At 44.9% G+C, this 20,110-nt stretch overlaps 1 protein-coding gene across 1 annotated transcript in view; it reads left to right on the top strand.

Moving 5' to 3' along the window:
• Positions 1 to 4,056: 4,056 nt before the first annotated feature.
• The window catches only part of CCDC197 (coiled-coil domain containing 197), a 28,089-nt gene continuing 12,035 nt past the window's right edge, over positions 4,057 to 20,110 (top strand). Inside the window, exons 1-4 of the mRNA XM_060262125.1 lie at positions 4,057 to 4,145; positions 11,451 to 11,496; positions 13,437 to 13,613; positions 17,536 to 17,693. Coding sequence (XP_060118108.1) covers positions 4,057 to 4,145; positions 11,451 to 11,496; positions 13,437 to 13,613; positions 17,536 to 17,693 — 470 coding nt within the window. The remainder of the gene's footprint in view (positions 4,146 to 11,450; positions 11,497 to 13,436; positions 13,614 to 17,535; positions 17,694 to 20,110) is intronic.

The following is a 20,110-nucleotide window of genomic DNA, read 5'->3' as shown; positions in this document are numbered from 1 at the left end:
GTCAATGCACACAGGGAACTCGCACCTTCTGGGAAAGCTGAAAAGTTCTTTGGGCTGGCCTGCAAACCAGCTCTGATTCTCCTTCCTATTTTCCTCAACTCTCTCTCTGCTGGCCTCAATGCTGGCTTTTGCTAAAACGACATTTAATGCAGGCTGCCTCAGTGATGACGTGATTATTTTGCAAATATTTCACCACACTAGCCAGGGCTTTTTTTGTAGAAAAAATGCCCAGCAGGAACTTTTTTGCATATTAGACCACACCCCAACATCACCATTGTTTCCCAGCAGGAACTCGTTTGTATATCAGGCCACACCCCTGATGCCAAGCCAGCCGAAACTGCATTCCTGTGTGTTCCTGCTCAAAAAAAGTCCTGACTATAGGAGTTCTGATCCTGCCCAAACATTTATCATGTCTGATTGGGCCAACAGGCTGGCTGTTTTGAGGAATTAGGTTTATCTTCTTGTGTTTGCTCTGAGAGCACACACAGAACTCTTCAGAAGGTCTGTCAAACAAATTCTTATAAGAGATTTCCACCGATTGAACCTTCATATAAATATATATAATTGTTCAGAAGAAAAGGGCATGCTTTTGTAGGGACAACTCTCATTCTTATCCAGGCTCTCTGGCTCCCAGTTTCACAAGTGATGGTTGCAACCCTAAAAATGCTTTCCTGGGAGAAAAAGCCCTATTGAATAAAATGGAACTTACTTCTTAGCAGATCAGCTTAATTAGGCATGCCAGCCTCCAGGTGGGACTGGGGGATTCCCTGGAGTTACAACTCTTCTCCAGACTACAGAGATCAGTTCTCTTGAAGAAAATGGATGCTTTGGAGGGTGGATTCTGTGGCATTGTATTCCATTGAGGAGGTACCCAGAAACCCTGTCTTGCTAAGAAGATCCAACTGCTGGTTTCCACCATCATTTTAAAGCCATCTGAAAATGCTGTGAGGGCTCTATCCTGATCAGGCCAGCAGCACAGAGAGCTGAGGTGCTCCCTGCCCCCCGCCCCGGCCTTATCAAGTGCAGAAATTGGGGACTCAGGACTTTTTTTGTAGCAGGAGCTCCATTGCATATTAGGCCACACTCCTCTGATGTAGCCAATTCACCAAGAGCTTACAGGGCTCTTCTTACAGGCCCTACTGTAAACTCTTGGAGGATTGGCTACATCAGGGGTGTGTGGCCTAATATGCAAAGGAGTTCCTGCTACAAAAAAATGCCCTGACTGGGGTGAACAAGAGCACTGTGCTGTGTGCCTCATTGGGATCATTTCTGATTACCGTACTTTAAAATGGCAGTGGCATCCTCATTTAAACCACAGAGGGCCCATCATGTCTTGTTTAGCCTTCGGTCTGCAATGAAGGCAACACTATCCCAAGTAATAAGCACATATGATCAGAAACGAGGCACTGCTAGGGTTGCTAGATCCAGGCTGGGAAACTCCTGGGGATTTGGAGACAGAGCTTGGGGAGGACAGGGACTTCAGTAGGGTACAGTGCCATAGAGTTCACCCACTGAAGCATCTATTTTCTCCAGGGGAACTGATCACTGTAATCTGGAGATGAACTGCAGTTCTGGAGACCCGCAGCTCCCCCCTGGAATCTGGCATCCCTAGGCACTGTCTTTCTTGAGATGCAGGACTTTTTTTGTAGAAAGATCCCAGCAGGAACTCATTTGCATATGATGCCACCCCCCACCCCCCCAATGCCAAGCCAGCCTTGAGCCATTTCAGAGCTGGTGCCTGTTTGAAGTTAGATGAGACTATTTGTCCTTGGATAAAATGTGACATTACCTCAGTGTGTTACATGAAAGAGGTTATTGATACCGATTAACTGTGAAGCTGTATGAATTGTGGTTCATGGATTATTTGATTTGAAGGAAAATGGAGTAGAGCTTTCCATTGTTTGAGGATTCTTCGAAACAGGAGCTACAAGTCGACTCCCTGTACTTTGGCACTCTACATTCTTCCATGACTGCACTCTTTGACAGTTGTGTTTACGTCTTTATGTAGTCTCACCTATAATTGTGCTGTGAATATAGTCTTAGTAATTGTTGGTCACTATAACCACTTTGTGGTTGTGTATTCATTTTTCTCCCAGCGATCTCTGGTGTTGGCAATCCCCAGTTGGGGGCAGAGGATTCTCTAGTTTGGAGGCCCTCCCCTCGTTTCAGAGTTATCAGAAAGTGAGGGGAGGGAAGTGTCTGCTAGGCACTCCATTGTACCCTATGGGGATCTATGGAAAATCAGTCTGTGGGTAACTGGGGTTCTGGGAGGCTGATTTTTGGAGGTAAAAACACCAATTTTTCAGCATAGCATCTGATGCCTCTCCTCAAAAAACCCCCCCAAAACCTCCCAAGTTTCAAAAAGATTAGATCAAGAGGTCCAATTCTATGAGCCCCTAAAGAAGGTGTCCCCATCCTCCATGATTTCCAGTGGAAGGAAGGCATTTAAAAGGAACATGGTCCCTTTAAAATGTGATGGCTGGAACTCCCTTCAGATAGATAGATAGATAGATAGATAGATAGATAGATAGATAGATAGATAGATAGATAGATAGATAGATAGATAGATAGATAGATAGATAGATTTATTGTCATTGTTCTCAAGAAAATGAGGGCAACGAAATGAGGTGCTCTTCCACAAACATACCAACACATCAACACCCACAAAAGGACATATACATAGACCATTTAAATGCATCTAAAAACACATAACCATTCATAACCCTGCATTTAGCTTAACCACAGCACTTGGATAGAAGCTGCCCTTGAATCTATTTGTCTTTGCCTTCAACACTCTATATCGCCTACCTGACGGTAAAATCTCAAATAGCAAGTGGCCCGGATGTGAAGGGTCCCTTAAGATCATTTGTATCTTCCTTCTACATCCCATATCATACAGAGTTCAATCGTGCTTGTCACAACCTTGCTCCTGGCTCCAAAGTCCTCAGATATTTCCTGAATTGGACCTGGCAACCTTACTCAACAGGTTTCCATGACAGAGTGGGAATTCAAACCTGGCTTTCCCACACCCTAGAGCCCCATGGCACAGTGTTAAAGCTGCAGTACTGCAGTCCTAAGCTCTGCTCACGACCTGAGTTCGATCCCCGGTGGAAGCTGGGCTTTCAGGTAACCGGCTCGAGGTTGACTCAGCCTTCCATCCTTCCGAGGTCGGTAAAATGAGTACCCAGCTTGCTGGGGGGGAAAGTGTAGATGACTGGGGAAGGCAATGGCAAACCACCCCATTAAAAGTTTGCCGTGAAAACATTGTGAAAGCAACGTCACCCCAGAGTCGGAAACGACTAGTGCTTGCACAGGGGACCTTTCCTTTTCCTTTCCACACCCTAGTCCAACACTATGACCAGTATAATACCACACTGGCTCTCACACTGGTTTTATTAAGAGATGTTGAAAAGCATATAACAAAAACAACAACACTGCCTCCCCCAAATATACTTAAATAGGCTTAAACTTTATTTATCTTAAATGTTTCTCAAGTTGCTGTGCTTTAAAAAAAAACAAAAACCCAAACTTGCTATGCATCCTTTCTAGCACATAACGAACAGGCATTCCACACCACCACTTTTTGTTTGATTTAAAAGATGTTGTTTGCTTTAGTTCTAGAACAATTTGTGTATAACTATTTTGCAGCAATCGCTCTCTAGAGAAAAACGAGGGCAGGTTTTACTTTGTGCCTAAGGCCTTGATCCACACTCTTCTGTATGCCAGGGCGTTGCTAGGGGAAACGCAGAAAGCAACCCAGGGCAGAAAGGTAACTGTAGCAACCCTGAAAACTCACCTCGCACGTTGAAGCCTGTGTGTCGAAGTTTGCAACTAGATCCTGGCGTGCTCATACTCATGCCCATGGCACTGTAACACAGCATTAAAAACAACACAGTTGCACTGAGAAATTTTTTTCCCAAAAAAGAAAATTCTCGGCCTCCTTTCCCCCCCAACTTATTTTTTCAGGGGAGATTGTTGCAGATAGCAGTGCCTGTCAGCAGGCAGGAAAAGTCGCTTTCTTTCCTTTTTTCTTTCTTAAAGAAATAGAACCCTCTGATGATGGCAAGTGTCCTTGATTCCAAATACATTTTGCAGGTGGAAAACAGGAGGAAAAATGTCTTTGTGACCCAACTAGGAGAGCACAGGTAAGGTGATCACCACTTATGTTTGTCTTTTAGATCTCTGAATGCCAAAAGGATAATGGGGAAGTTAGGGCTTGTCTGCGTTTGTGGTACGTTAGGGGTCAGAATCAAACTAATGTAACACACAACAGGTTTACATAGAGCCAGAAAACATCTGAAGAATGAAGATATGCATGTGTATTATGGGTTCAGGGCATGGCATGCTAATTTATTTAACCTCCTATGGCTGCCATGCCGTCCCCCCAGCCACCAGTGGGCCAGAGTCGCCAGATCCAGCATGGGAAACTCCTGGAGATTTGGGGATGGAGCCTGGAGAGGACAGGGACCTCAATGGGGTACAATGCCATAGAACCCACTCTCCAAAGCATTGGTTTTCTCCAGGGGAATTGATCTTTGTAGTCTGGAGATGAGCTGTAATTCCAGGATATCCCAGGTCCCTGGCTTCTGTAACAGAGTACATGCTTTGTATGTAGATGTTTCCAGGTAGATGTACAAAACTGTTGTGAAATGTTGCTGGCTGTACAGCCCTGTTGTACCCATTTTCACTCAGAAGTAAGCCCCACTGAATTGGATGGGACTTATTCTCAAGTAAATGTAAATATTCCTAACATCCCAGTTTTGAGTATTGGAGAGATTTTGAAGGTGTCGCTCAAACTGCCATCTTCAGATTCATCCAAAGTTTTTGCATCAAGCAAGATGAATTGGCAATCTGAAGTTGCATCAGTGTTTCCCAATAACTCTGAAAATTTTGCTTGGGTAGGTAAAGGTAAAGGTAGTCCCCTGTGCAAGCACCGGTCGTTTTTGACTTTGGGGTGACATTGCATCACGATGTTTTCATTGCCTTCCCCAGTCATCTACACTTTACCCCCAGCAAGCTGGGTACTCATTTTGCTGACCTTGGAAGGATAGAAGGCTGAGTCAACCTTGAGTTGGCTATCTGAACTCAGCTTCCACCAGGATCAAAGAGCGCAGAGAGGTCAGACTGCAGTACTCCAAATTTGTTTCTGATTTGGCTTTTTGTAAAAATTCAGTGGCAACAGAAGATGCAGGTGAAAGGGGTGGGAAGCTGATGGTGAGACAGTCATTTTTTTTTTATTTCCGTGAGATGATGGTGTGTGTGTGTGTGTGTGTGTGTGTGGAAGAGATGAAGCCTTGTAGACTCCAGAGGAGAAGTGCAAAAGCTTCCTTCTTGATCATGTGACAGATACTGTCTGGCAGATCTGGAGGACTTGAAGAAACTGCATAGGGATGTGGGTGTGAGAATAATTATCACAGCTGCTGCTGAGGGCTGAAGTACCGTATATGTGACTCTGGGATTCCAGCATTTGACCCCACCAAACATATAGTATCACCTCAAAAAATGATTAGGAGGGAGGGAATATACTGAGGCCACAGTGGTGGGGAAAGGAAGGTTAATTCTTCTTCCTGTTGCATTTTCCTGATTGAAATAATAAACTTTCTTTTTTCTGGGTTCTATACAATTCCTGTCCATCCTGTTTGGTGCCTGTTTGGATAAAAGCAGCATTTCCTACAGTAGGCTGCAATTCAAAAATGCATGTGCATGGAGGGAGAAATCCTGCAGGAACCCAAAGACTGAAGCCCTCATGGTGGTTGCAGATGAAGCTGACAGTTTTTCTTGGCAAGGCTTCTGCCCCTTTAACAGCTGGCAAAACAAATCAATCCCACGTAGCAAGCAAACTTCCCCCATCTTTCCCAAGCTCTGTGTCAGGAGTGGTCTCAGTGATTCTTGTGCCATGGCAAAAGCATAGGATGGAGCCCCAGAAATGCAGCCACCACCCACAACTCCCCTGCCCAAGTCCCAAGCAAGGATTGGCTCTTACCTTGTGCAAGGTAAGTGTGAGCCACCATTTCTAGAAGTCAGCTGTCTAAGCCCCAGACAGGGAGGGTGTGGGTGACAGTTGTTCTTTTTCTTTTCCCTCCTACTGAGGGAGCCAGTTTGGAGGCCCGCCCAGCACGGGGCCTGGAAGAGCTGGTCCCTGTTGGCTAAGACTACTCCTGGTCAGGATAGGTTGCATCTGTGACTTTCTGTCATGTAGCCAGTAAAGACACAGAGCCTCTGGTTTTAAAAGGGGTAGGGACTTTTATCTGCCCTGTCCTGGATATTTCAGGCTAACTGGCTCTTGTCAGATCTCAGAAACTATACAGGTTCAGCCTTGGTCAGTGTTTGGATAGGAGACCACCATGGAATACCAGGGTCGCTACACAGAGACAGGCAATGGCAAACCTGTACTGAATGTCTCTTGACTTGCTAACCCTATGGACTTGCCGGAAGTCAGCTGTGCCTTGATGACCAAAAAGGGACTTTTGTAACGAGGATAAAATTGTCCTTGTGCTGTCATGTAAAGAGTGTGGGATAGTTAGAGATCAATTTCCCACTAGCCTTATGCCGCTTCCACTCTCCTCTCCTCGGCGAGGCTGCCTTCCGATTTCACACCATCTGCCCTGGGGCTGCAACTAGCTTTGCCTTTTTTTGTGCGGCAAACAGAAACTGGGTTTTTGAGGCTCTTGTTTGCTGCATGAAAGAGGTGGAGCAAGCTGCAGCCCCGGGGCAGATTGTGTGAAATCAGATGGAAGTCCCACCAAGAAGAGGAGTGTGAAAGTGGCATAAGGCTAGTGGGAAATTTGTCAGAGATGTTGCCACCAGGGCTTTTTTTCAACAGGAATGTACAGGAATGCAGTTCCAGCTGACTTGGCATCAGGGGGCGCGGCCGAATGAGTTCCTGCTGTGCAAAACAATAGTAATCTCAGGGGCGTGGCCTGATATGCAAATAAGTTCCTTCTGGACTTTTTCTACAAAAAAAGTCCTGGTTGCAACACTGACGAGTGGCACACTAGCTTGAAAAGCAAGTATTTTCGTAGGCACAAGGACTTCTGCAGATGAAATGGGATTTATTTTCCCACTGCTCCCCTCCTGCAGCAGCCTTAAATGTTCCCCCCATTCATTCTCCAGCTGCTTTCATCCCTTTCCCAGTCATAGCTTGAAGACTGACACACATAATCAAGCGAGTTTATCTTCAACCTGATTTGTTGTGTTTCATTTTTGCCATCGTTGAATGAAATCTAGCTAAGAGCAATGGTGGCTTGAAAGTCAGCGCACCAGCATCTTCCGAAATCTTGCAAAGAGCATTTGGTCTTGGGTCAAATTAGTTGCTGGCAAGCACCATCAGATCCCATCAGAATGCATCCAGAGATGATTTCACCGCTGCCGCTTTCACCAGTGTAGGAGTCAGACTGCAATGGGCATACAAAACCATTCTCACGCATAACCCCCCAGCCCACCCCCGCTGCTTTGACCTTTATGCTGTGAAGGGAGAGAAAAAATGTTCATACTATAAAGCTGAGCTGTGCACTGGAATGTCTTCACATCTCACAGTGCAAATGACAGTTGGCATCATTTATGCTTTCCCTCATGAGAAAGTATAAAGCATGGTTATGCCAAATGCAGCTGAACATGTGGACTCAAACACTGATCTTACAGCACATCATAGGAGGTCTTTCTACAAATCCACCATGCAAAACAGGAAGCATATAATTCCAGCTGGTAGAGTCAGCTCTGGAAGGACTAATTTGAAAAACTATGTGCAGCTGCTATAAGTGGGTGTCTGTTTAAACAGCTATCTATAAGGCATCCATCAATCTCTCAAACCATGCTTTGGTGTTCAGCTTAACATATATCTCCCTAAACCTCAGCTATGTCTATTTTCCATATATATCTCATTTTCTCATGTTGTATAATGTACCTTTCTTTGGTTTTCCTGCCATTCCAGAGAAAGTGAGTCATCTGCCTTCCTGTGAGGCCAGGCAGGGGTTCCTAAAGTGGTGTCCACATGGGCACTATGGCACTCACTGACTCCATTTCTGGAGTGTTTTTAACCGAGTTTTTTTCGTAGCAGGAACTCTTTTGCATGTTAGGCCCCACATCCCTGATGTAGCCAATCCTCTTGGAGTCTACAGTAGGTCCTGTACTAAGAGCCCTGTAAGCTCTTGGAGGATTGGCTACATCAGGGAGGCATGGCCTAATATGCAAAGGAGTTCCTGCTACAAAAAAGCCCTGGTTTTTAAGAAGTGGGTGGGGCCAGGTGTGGCACTAGCCCAGCAGGGCTTTATTGGCTACTGGGGACTAGATTGGCTGTGCAGATTTTTTAAAAAGTTGCCTTGGTAGCAGCTGCCACCACAACAGGAATTTGCATGGTGTTAGTGCAGTTGAGCTCTGGCAATCCTTTTGTGGCTGTATCTGTCTCCTGCAGCAGCCATTTTGTTGCTGAGCTGGCCATACTGTTTCAGAATTCCAAATGGGCCTACAAGCTCAAAAAGACTGGTGACCTTTGACGGAGGGTTTTCTGTTGAGTGGTTGCTCAGCAATCTGAATTAGACAAAAATATTTTTGAATTCTTTTTTTGTGCCATGCATTCCTATGGGTGACAGCTGTTGAGGTGTCTTTACCAAGCAGCAAACCTTCCTTACTTTTCCCACCTGGTTGGATGGTCATTTGTAGTAATAATTTGTAACTAGTGACACTGAATGGGGATTCTGGGAAAGTTCTGTAGAGTCTGCTTCTGTTTCTCTGCTTTTCCTTCATGGTTTTCAGATTTCACATACCATGAGGGTGTTTATGCAGATTGAAATATTTTTTAAAAAACAGTTTTCATGAGGTATTGCTTGTTATTTTAATTGCCATTTATGTATTGTGTGTTTACTGTTTTCAGTTTACTGAGAGATTACCCCTTGATATCTCTAATTATATACTTTGTATAATTGTGGGGGGGAGGGTTCTCAGACTTTTTAACATATGAGGGGCCATGGCTCGGTGACAGAGCATCTACTTGGCGCAAAGAAGGTCACTCAGACTCTTTCCTTCGCACACACACACACTGCAGAGACAGAACTAATTCCCATACAAAGCCTCTCTTGGAACAAAACAGTCAACTCCATCCCTTTGGAACAGCTACTATCCAGTCATGAAACCCTTCACTCACCCATCTTTCCCCGTCTATCTTTCTTTCTCTACAGGCCCACATTTTAGAGTACAGCATTTAAAACTCCACATTGGAACACAGAAATAAAGCACACACAGTATTTACATGGCAAAACACCACAGTACACTTGCATTTCCAAGGATTATTTTTTAGTTCACAAGGATGCTAAAAGCTGAAGCGGAGAGAGACAATAGAGATAGCATTGTGATAGTTCTTGCTGCCACCACTCAATGGTACTCTCGATTGCTGTTGTCAGCCTTAAGAGCTTTTGCAAAGCGGTTGACCAGGGAACTCTAAGGAGCATGTGGTAATTACACTAATTGTTTAGTTTGTGTTTGGTAATTTAGCCATGTATTGGGTGCTTTCTATAATATTTGCTGCTACAAACTTTGTATATCATAAACAAGATGAGAGGGTTCAAGGCAGATATCTTATTTACACGATGAGCAAATCTTAGCTTTACTCACTTTAAGTGCTACGGAACTATGTCTGATTCAGAACACCTGTTCCATGTAGGACTGCAGCCCCACAATATTATTGAAAATGGTGGTTGCATTTGCTGTCTTTTCTTTCCATGACATTTTCAAGAATTGCTGTCCTAACTATAGAACTCAGTTTGAGTCCTGTGGTCCTTAAAAGACCAACAAAGATTAATTCTGGGCATAAACTTTTGAGTGCATGCACACTTCTTCAGATACTTTGAAACAGACTTCCTCAAGCCTTTCATACAGGTAGAGGGAGGGTGGAGGGTTAGTTGCCGGGAAAGCCGTGTTAGAGTCAATATGCAAAAGTAATTGACAAGTATAGTTAAGATTGAAGAAGCCCCGTGGTGCAGATTGGTGAACTGCAGTACTGCAATCCAAACTCTATTCACAATCTGAGTTCAATCCCAGCAGAAGCTGAGTCCAGGTAACTGGCTCAAGGTTGACTCACCCTTCCATTCTTCTGAGGTCGGTAAAATGAGTACCCAGCTTGCTGGGGAGAAAGTGTAAATGAAGGCAATGGGGAAGGCAATGGCAACCCACCCTGTAAAAAGTCTGCTGTGAATGCGTTGTAATGTGATGTCATCCCAGAGTCAGAAACGACTGGTGCTTGCATAGGGGATGACCTTTTATAGTTAAGATTGGATTAAAGCAGTTGGTAAGACCAGCAAATAGCAAATTAGCATACAAACTAGGGCTGCCAAGCCCCTGGGCTGGGCGGGGGGTCTCCTACCCTGGAGGTTCCCAACCCACCGGCCCACATTGGGCCGGTGGGGGGAACATCCCCTGACATCGCCGGTGCAATGACATCAACCAGAAGTGACATCGTGCTGGTAACGCCATGCGCCGGCTGCTCTAGGCATTTTCGGGAAAATTCCATGGTTTTCACGGATGCTCTAGTACTTTGGGAGGGAAAACTCTGTGGCACAATAGGTACCATAGAGTTTTCCCCTCCCAAATTGCTAGAGCTTCCGGAAAAACCATAGAGTTTTCCTGGAAACGCCTAGTATGGCTGGCACGCGGTGTCACTAGTGCAATGACATCACTTCCTGGTGACATCATCGTGCCGCACATGCATTGCGCGCGAAAAAAGTCCCCTGTCAGAGGCTACAGGGGACTTGGCAACCTTAATACAAACAATTTAAGAGCTAACAACTGAAGGCTAAACTAGCTATCAGATTGGTTCAACAAATTAGCCTGAAGGTGACGCTCCTTCCTCTCAGTCAGATGACAGTTGCTGGGAACTAATTCAGATCAGGTCTGCAGCATGGGGGAGATGAGGAGCTTCAGCCTCCCACCTGCTCTCCACAATGTTTCCCTGACCTGAAATGCCCCCAGGGGTGTTTCTTGCCCCAAAGGGGGACTGTAGACTGTATTTATTTTTATTTTATTTATTTATTTTAGTTGGCTTATATTCTCCCCTTTCCCGCAAGCGGGCTCAGGGTGAAGAACAACATAGATTAGACAACAGTTAAAAACGTACAAATCAAGACTATGTAACAATATAATAAAACCATAAAACAATAGTATGCACCATAGGCAGCAATTTCAACTGGGCACGTTCTACAGATCGATACAGCTATAGGCCCAACAAATACAACGGTAGGATGATGGCAATAGGATAGCATCACAGCAAGGGAGGCTGAGCAGATGGAATAGGCATGCCTGCTGCCTCAACCAAAGGCTCTGTCAAGACTGCAGCTGCCCCCACAGTCAGGCCTCCTCTTGCGTTTCATTTCTTGGTCATGCTAGAGTGTGACCATGCTGGAAACTGGTGTTTGTTCTGTGCATGATGATAATAATAATAATTCTGCCATTGTATTTTATAGGGAAGAAGAGGATGAAGATGTCCATTGCATCCCTATCATTCGTGAGGTTAGCTGCACTCGTTATACCTTTTGGGTGGGGCAGGGTGGGGGAGGGACACCGGGTGTGTCAGGATCAATATTGTCTACTTTGACCAACAGTGGCTCTCAAAACTCTCAAGTGGGAATCTTTCAAATCACCTCCTGTTCCCCAGTATGTTGGATGCTTTCCTCTGGTTTTACCCTGTCTGAATATTTATCTTGTCTCTGTGATCATCAACTTCGCAAGCCGTTTATGCTGGCTCGTTGTAATGTTCTCCCATCTATGGTGCTATATGGGAGATTTAAGAAAATTCCATATTCTGACAGGTTGTGTCCACGTGAGATGAGGGAGATTGAAGACATTGATCATGCTATCTTGCATTGTGAATTTTATGACGATCTTCGTGTTGCTTTTTAAAAGCCTTTTCTGCAACCTTTAGAGTACGGGTGTTGAACTCATTTGTTATGAGGGCCGGATCTGACCTAAATGAGACTTTGTCAGGCCAGGCCATGTCGGGCCGGGCCATGTGTGTACCTATTTAAGATTAGGTAGCAGAGACATAAACATTTTAAAGGACACAGACAAACATAACTAATTTTTTTTTAAAAAAAAAGATTAAAACATTAGCACTTGTTGGTCTTAAAGATACTTTCTTTGTATTTCTCCCATGGGATCCAGGGAACTGGGCAAAGGAAGCTCTGGCTCTTTCCCTCCCTCCCTAGGGGACCAGGAGGGGAAGGAGCCTCAACCAATGGAGAACATCAAGGTTTTGCTCCATATCTCCTGTGTGAATGAGCAAGCTGTGCAAAGCAAGCTGAGATGCAGAAGGAAGCAAGAGAGAGGGAGAAGGAAGCAGACAAGAGCCAGTTGCTCAGGGGCCTGATAGGAGCCCTCCGGGGACCTGATTCGGCCTCCAGGCCGCATGTTTGACACCTGTGCTTTAGAGGATTGCAAGACCTTCTTACTTTTAGCCTCAAATAAGTGCGAAATCATTGAATCTGTAGCAAAATTCCTTTACTACGCTTCTAGGAGGTGTTCTTTTTGTCCACAGATTCTATTGCAATCCATTTGGATTCGTGCTGCTATGCTAGTAAAGGTTGTGTGATGATGAAATCACCTCCTGGCTGATTTCTGCTAACTGGAGATGTCAGGGATTGAACGGGGGACCTTCTGCATGCCAAGAAGACGCTCTACCAGCTACATCAATTTGGTTGTCAACACCAAGTTGGGGAATTCCTGGGGCTTTGGGAGCAGAGCCAGGGGAGGGGAAGGAGCTCAGTTGGGCTGTAATGCCATAGAGCCCACCCTCAGAAGCAGGAGATGGGCAGCCTCAGTATTATAAAGATTTGTGTGGTGCTGCAGTGAGCAGGTTCAGTCTCATGGCACAGGGAATAATGTTGAGCTGCTTGTAAGATACAGAAAAGGATCCTAGGCCTGGGTTTGTTTGTTTTGTTTTGTTCTGCTGCTTCTTGTGGAAGTAGAAGGGATGAGGACTGAGCTCCGGTCTACCAGACTTTTATAGGAACCAAGCATAGCCCTTTCCCCTATCTATTTCCACCTCCTCCAGAACAAAATCGCAGGCACTGGAGAGCTCAGCACTAAAACTGAAGAACCTGCTATGAGTGGGTCAGCACTTTGGTGGCACCGCCATCTGTTTCAAGGAATAATGCTATTCTTGGCCTAAGGTGGGGAAACTGAATGACAGATTTCAGGTTTTAATGATGGGGAAAGCAAGGAGATTTTGGTGACAGGAACAGAGCAGTCTTGCTCTTGGATATGTAATTGAGTTGAATTTGCAAAAAGAAAGCAATGCATTTGAATTCAATTTACTGTGGTTGCTATTTTATAATTCACACTAACCAGAAACAGAAGTGCTCATATGCACAACTCCACTTTTCCTAAATGGTGCCCCCTGCTTAGCATGGGTCTTCAATGAACTAATGATGTAACACAATTTATTGTGCCAGGCCCCAAGCAAGATTCTTCGGAATCATGGAAAAACATTACAGAAGACCTTGCTTTTGTACAAAGAAGTTGAACACGACCGAGTCACTGTGGAACTGATTGCTAAGAGGCAAGAATTCAAACAACAGATGGAAATGCTGGCCAAACGAAGTGCAGAATTTGCACTGAAAGAAGAGGCTGTAAGTATCGTGAAGTGAGAAAGACAATTCTAGGATGGATTTAAGGCCAGGAGAGCTGTAGGGGAGCTGATTTCCTGATGTTTTAATTTTAAGACAACCACAGATACCTACATTTTAGTGTGGAATGATGATTGGGAGTGTTTGACCTGCCCTCCCCACAGTTTGACCTGCCCTCCCCACAGTTTTCCTGATTTAAATTGCTAATAGTAAAACTGCTATTAGCCCTGTTGGCAATGTCAAGGGAATGTAATTTCGATCAGGAAAATAGTTCAACTCCCCCACCCCCTCAGCATCACTGTGTCATTCTTGTTTTTTTGAGAGCCATTGTGGTGTAGTGGTTAAGAGTGGTGGGCTCTAATCTGGAGGACCGGCTTGACTCCCCATGTGAAGCCAGCTGGGTGACCTGGGGCCAGTCACTGTTCTCTCAAGAGCAGTTCTCTCAGAGCTCTCTCAGCCCCACCTACCTCACAGGGTGTCTGTTTTGGAGAAAAGAAGGGAAAGAGCTTGTAAGCCGCTCTGAAACGCCTTTGGGTAGTGAAGGGTGGGGTATAAAAACCAACTGTTCTTCATCTTGATTAGAATTAATGGATATGGATTTGTCATTTTACAGATCCAGGTGGGTAGCCGTGTTGGTCTGAAGCAATAGAATAAACCTGGAGTCTGGTGCCACCTATAAGACCAACAAAGTTTTATTCAGAACGTAAGCTTTCGTATGCATGTACATGAAAGCCTACATTCTGAATAAAACTTGGTTGGTCTTAAAGGTGCTGCTGGACTCCACCTTTGTTCTATGTCATATTACATTATGTTTTGGCCATTAGCCCATGGCATCTCCCATACATCCTTGGCAAAGTGATCTCTGTGTTCAGTGTGCATGCTAGAGCGAATAGGAAATGAAGTGTGATGATCTTTTTGGTAATGTTAAGGTACTTTGTTTTAACCTCTAATGAGCTTACCCCATCTCAGAACCATATCTGAATCTGTCTTTTGCCCCTGGTAGAATAGGTAAATCTTAATCAATCCTGTGTTTGTAGGGTTACCATCTCAAGGCAGGCCCTGAAATCCTCCCAAGATGATAGAGATCAGTTCCTCTGTAGACAGAGCTGCCAACTCCAATTTGGAAAATTCCTGGTGATTGGAGGGGAAGTGTCTGGGGAGAGCAAAATATGTGGAAGCGATGGAGGTCTGAAGGGAATGTGATACCATAGGAGCACCTTCTGAAGATGCCATTTCCTCCAGGGAACTGATCTTTGTAGTCTGGCGATCAGTTAGAACTAGGGTTGCCGATCCCCCGGTGGGGGCAGGGGATCACCCGGTTTGGAGGCCCTCCCCCTGCTTCAGGGTAATTAGAAAGCGGGGGGAGGGGAATGTCTGCTGGCAACTCTATTATTCTCTATGGCAGGGGTGGGGAACATCAGGCCTCAGGGTCGTTTATGGCCCTCGAGATCACTTGGTCTGGCCCTTGGGGGTTGCTGGGCTGAGTCAAACAACGTGGTGGCCTCCCTGGGGCCAGCAAGGATCATGCAGCCCAGCTGCACTGTGCAGCAGCCTTCCCAGGGCACGGCTGGCTGGCAGGGATTGCAAGGCCCAGCTATGCTGCAGCCTTCCTAGGGCCTGGAAAAGTCACTGTCACAGTTCTGGTAAGTTTCCCCCTCCTTTCTTTAGTTCCATTTCTTTCTATTTCTTCCCCCCATTTCTTTGTTTCCTTTAATTCTCCCTTTCCTCCATTACTTTATTTCCCTTCCTTCCTCCTTTCTTTATTTTCCTTTATTATCTTTTCTTCCCCCATTTCTTTGTTTCCCTTTCTTTCCATTTCTCCCCCACAGTTCTTTATTTCCCTTTCTTCCTCCTTTCTTCCCCCATTTCTTTATTTTCCTTTATTACCCTTTATTCCCTCCATTTCATTTCCTTTCTCCCCCTCCCCCATTTCTTTCTTTCTCTTTCTCTCCCTCCCCCTTTCTCTGTGGAACCTTAGTGGTGGCCATTCTGAAGGACTGCTGCTTGGGTATGTAGGTGCCTTTAAAGGTCTGCTGGGAGCAGCTGCAGTTTCCACATGAAGGGAGGGAGGGGTTGCAGGAGTGCAGGGATGGGAGTCAGCTACCACCAATATGCTAATGAGTGTGTGACATAATACATTAATATTAGGGATGTGGTCTAATATGCCTACTTAGGGCGGCGGGCTGTGGTGTGTGTGTTTGTGTGTGTACTGAATTAGGCTCTCCCCACATGACTTCAAATAGAAAAAACAATTATTTGCATTAATTTTGCTGGCTTGAATTGTTCTCCCTTGGCGGAGCACTGTTTTTTAAGTTGATAATTTTGTATGGCCAGTGAATGATGTTATAAATATCCAAATGGCCCTTGGCAGAAGAAAGGTTCCCCACCCCTGCTCTATGGAGACTTATTCCCATAGAAAATAATGGAAAATTGATCTGTGGATATCTGAGGCTTGGGGGGGGGCGCTGTTTTTTGAGTTAGAGGCACCACATTTTCAGTACAGCATCCAGTGCCTCCCTCCAAACTACCCTCCAAGTTTCAAAAAGATAGGACCAGAGGGTCCAATTCTATTATCCTCAAAAGAAGGGACCCCTATTCTTCATTATTTCCTATGGAAGGAAGGCATTTAAAAGGTGTTCGGTCCCTTTAAATATGATGGCCAGAACTCCCTGTGGAGTTCAATTATGCTTGTCATACCCTTGCTCCTGACTCCACCTCAATGTTTCCTGGCTTCACCTCCAAAGTCCCCAGGTATTTCTTGAATTGGACTTGGCAGCCTTAGTTAGAACCCTGGGCCTCATTTGGAGGTTGGCAGCCAACTTTGGAGGAAATTACAGCTTTGGGGAGCAAACTTAGGCATCTCCTTTCCACTGAGACCCTTTCCCTCTCAAAACTCCCCTCTTCCTGGGCACCTGCTCCAAATCACCAGGAATTTACCAAGCTGGATCTTGCAACCCTATGTGTTTGTTTGCGTCCAGTATTGTTTTTCTCAGTGTCGATTCTCACACCCATAATATTCAAAATATGAATGTTTGTTCTTATTCTTACTATAGATTCAGGTCAGTAACTGTGTTAGTCTGAAGCAATAGAACAAAGGTGGAGTCCAGTGGCACTTTTAAGACCAACGAAGTTGAATTCTGGCTATAAGCTTTTATGTGTATGCAGAAGTGTACTCAGAATTAAACTTTGCTGATCTTAAAGATGCTGGTCTTATAGCTAGCATTAAACTTTGTTGGTCTTAAAGCTCTTACAGGTGCCACTGGACTCAAACTTTGTTCTTACTACAGTTTCAGTAAAGTTGGTGTATTCAGATGGGCAGCCGTGTTGGTCTGAAGCAACAGAACAGAGTTAGAATCCAATGGCACCTGATGATATCCAGACCAAATGTGCTATTCTTTTAATAGAGAGCCAGTTTGGTGTAGTGGTTAAGTGTGCGGACTCTTATCTGGGAGAACCGGGTTTGATTCCCCACTCCTCCACTTGCACCTGCTAGCATGGCCTTGGGTCAGCCATAGCTCTGGCAGAGGTTGTCCTTGAAAGGGCAGCTGCTGTGAGAGCCCTCTCCAGCCCCACCCACCTCACAGGGTGTCTGTTGTGGGGGAGGAAGGTAAAGGAGATTGTGAGCCGCTCTGAGACTCTTCGGAGTGGAGGGTGGGATATAAATCCAATATCTTCTTCTTCTTCTAATTTGTTAAAAACAATTTTATTGTTTTTCCATTGGATTCTAATTTTGTACTCTTTTGCATGCTTAACTACTGCCCACTACTTATATGTAGCACTATCCCATTTCATTATCTTACATTAGCATGCACACGAAAGCTTACACCCTGAATTAAAAAAAATCGTTGGTCTTAAAGGTGCCACTGGATTCTAACTTTGTTCTGTTGGGGTATTCTGTTAGCTTTCTCTCTCCTTCTTTGGTCAGAGCAGGGCTCGAGCTCTTAAATTTGACAGATATCTTAAAGAGTGTGAGCAGAAGAAGGAACGCGCAATGAAGAAATACCAGAATGAACGAAAGCTCATTCAGATAAAGAAGAATGAAATACATAAGTTGAAAGAAGAACTTAAAGAACTCAGAATGAGGTATGCAACAGTCTTTTAAAAAATATTGTGTCATTCTACAAACAGCTTTTTTTGAGCAGGGCTTTTTTTTGAGCAGGAACACACAAGAACACAGTTCCGGCTGGCTTAGTGTCAGGGGGTGTGGCCTAATATGCAAATTAGTTCCTACTGGGCCCTGCACAAAACAGTGGTTATGTCAGGGGGTGTGGCCTAATATGCAAATAAGCTCCTGCTGGGCGTTTTTTTTTTAATGCTCCGTTCAACCCTATCTGTAGCTTTTCATCACATTTGTATTTTACTCTTTCTCCATTGATGTCAGGGTGATGTGCAGCGGGGGTTGCTCCATTTCATCCTGCCAACAGCCTTGTGAGGTAGATTTGGCCAGCAAAGACAGAGACTACCCCATGTTTACAGAGGGAGCTTCATGACTAGGACCAAATTCTCCCTAGTTTATTCAAAGTCAGTCTTGTGTGCTCTGACTTTCAGTTAGGGTTGCCAGCTCTGGGTTGGGAAATAGCTGGAGATTTTGGGGGGATGGAGCCTGAGGAGGGCAGGATTTGGTGGAAAAGAAGGGTTTCAATGGGATATAATGCCATGGACTCAAGCAGTGCCGGATTAAACCTGTGGAGGCCCCTAGGCAGTCAAAATATTGGGGGACCCCTTGCAAACTATCTCAGAGTTGGAGTGTCCACCTTGCCGCCCACAGCCTCCGCTTCAGCCTGCAGGCACCTTCTCAAAAGCCTCTTTGAAAATGCTGTGGGGGAGAGGCAGAGAGAGGCAAACCTGGTGACGATGCCAGCAGCAGCCACACCAAGCAAGTTGGGCAAAGAACAGCTCAGTTGCTGGCTGCACATGCATACTGGGAGGGCTGCAAGCAGGGGGAGAAAGCTGTCCTGGGGCCCCAAAGGTGTGGGACACCATAGGCCAGTGCTTACTTGGCCTAATTGTTAATCCGGCCCTGGACTCAAGGCCAAGAGAGATGCGGAGGAGCTGATTTCCTGATGTTTTGATTTTAATTTTAAGACAACCACAGATAGTTACAAATTAGTGTGGAACGATGACATTAGGAGTGTTTGACTTGTCCTCCCCACAGTTTTCCTGATTTAAATTGCTAATAGCAAAACTGCCATTAGAGTCCACCTTCCAAAGTGGCCATTTTCTCCAGGTGAACTGATCTCTGTTGCCTGAAGATCAGTTGTAATCCCAGGAGATCTCCAGCTACCACCTGGAGGCTGGCAACCTACTTTCATTGGCTCTCCAGGTAGAGGTCTTCCAAATTGCCTCCTCCTGGGACCTTTGAGCTGGAGATGCCAGAGACTGACCTTCTTTGTATAAGGCAGATGCTGAACTGTTGAGTCATGGCCCCTACCCTGTACAAACAGATTGTTACTTGTTTTGTGAGAACTGTCTGGGCCCAGAATTTTTATACTATTTTTCACCTGCTTCTTGAAAGATTAAGTTACTGGACTAGGCTAAAAATTGTCCTAACTTTATTTAGGATGTGACAAACTAACATTGAATATACTCTCTAAGTAACCTTTCTCTGAAAAAAGCCATATACGGGGGGGAGAACTCTAACTGTAGAATTGTAGTGCCAACAAATGTAAAGGTGAAACTCACTGTCATTCTGCTGTGAGATAGCTCTCTGGCAAATGAGTGGATTTGTCTTAAAAAGGTTTGGAACAAAGACAGAAACTCAGTAAGTTTCCAGTGGTCTCTCATTCAAAGGGAACATGCATTGCTTCCCATGATACCTCTGGCTACTTGGAGTTGTGTGGAGAATGCAATAATATATTTAAGATCCCCTTACCCTCTAAAAGAAAAAAAAGCCCTCCCCTTTGAACCTTTATAGACCACATGGTTCAGGAAGTGGATTCTCCATTTTAAAACCTTTTCTTCCAGACCTGGAGGATTCTTTGGCCAGTACTGATCTTCTTGCTGTGTGGATCTAATTATGTGCAGTTATCCTGTGGGAAGTTATTGTTGTATTTTCCCAGAACATTTCATTATTTTTCTAACTAAGAACTACAGCAATTAGTTCAGCATTTTCACATAGAAAATTTATTTTGCTATAATAACAAAAGGTAAAAATAGAAGGCACTTTTGGCACAAAGTTCCAGATTTGCTATGGATTTCCTTGGCAGTAAGTCCAATGAATGGGGTAGGTCTTGTTTATCAGAAGGATGCAGTAGGTGATATGAAAGGGACGGTGAAAGGGAGGGACGGTGGCTCAGTGGTAGAGCATCTGCTTGGGAAGCAGAAGGTCCCAGGTTCAATCCCTGGCATCTCCAAAAAAGGGTCCAGACAAATAGGTGTGAAAAACCTCAGCTTGAGACCCTGGAGAGCCGCTGCCAGTCTGAGAAGACAATACTGACTTTGATGGACCAAGGGTCTGATTCAGTATAAGGCAGCTTCATATGTTCATATGAAAGACCTCT

The sequence above is a fragment of the Heteronotia binoei genome, chromosome 21 (assembly GCF_032191835.1).
Source record: "Heteronotia binoei isolate CCM8104 ecotype False Entrance Well chromosome 21, APGP_CSIRO_Hbin_v1, whole genome shotgun sequence".
Classification (NCBI taxonomy): Eukaryota; Metazoa; Chordata; class Lepidosauria; order Squamata; family Gekkonidae; genus Heteronotia; species Heteronotia binoei.
Note: the sequence above shows the minus strand (reverse complement) of the source record. Positions and strands in the feature narration are given on the sequence as shown.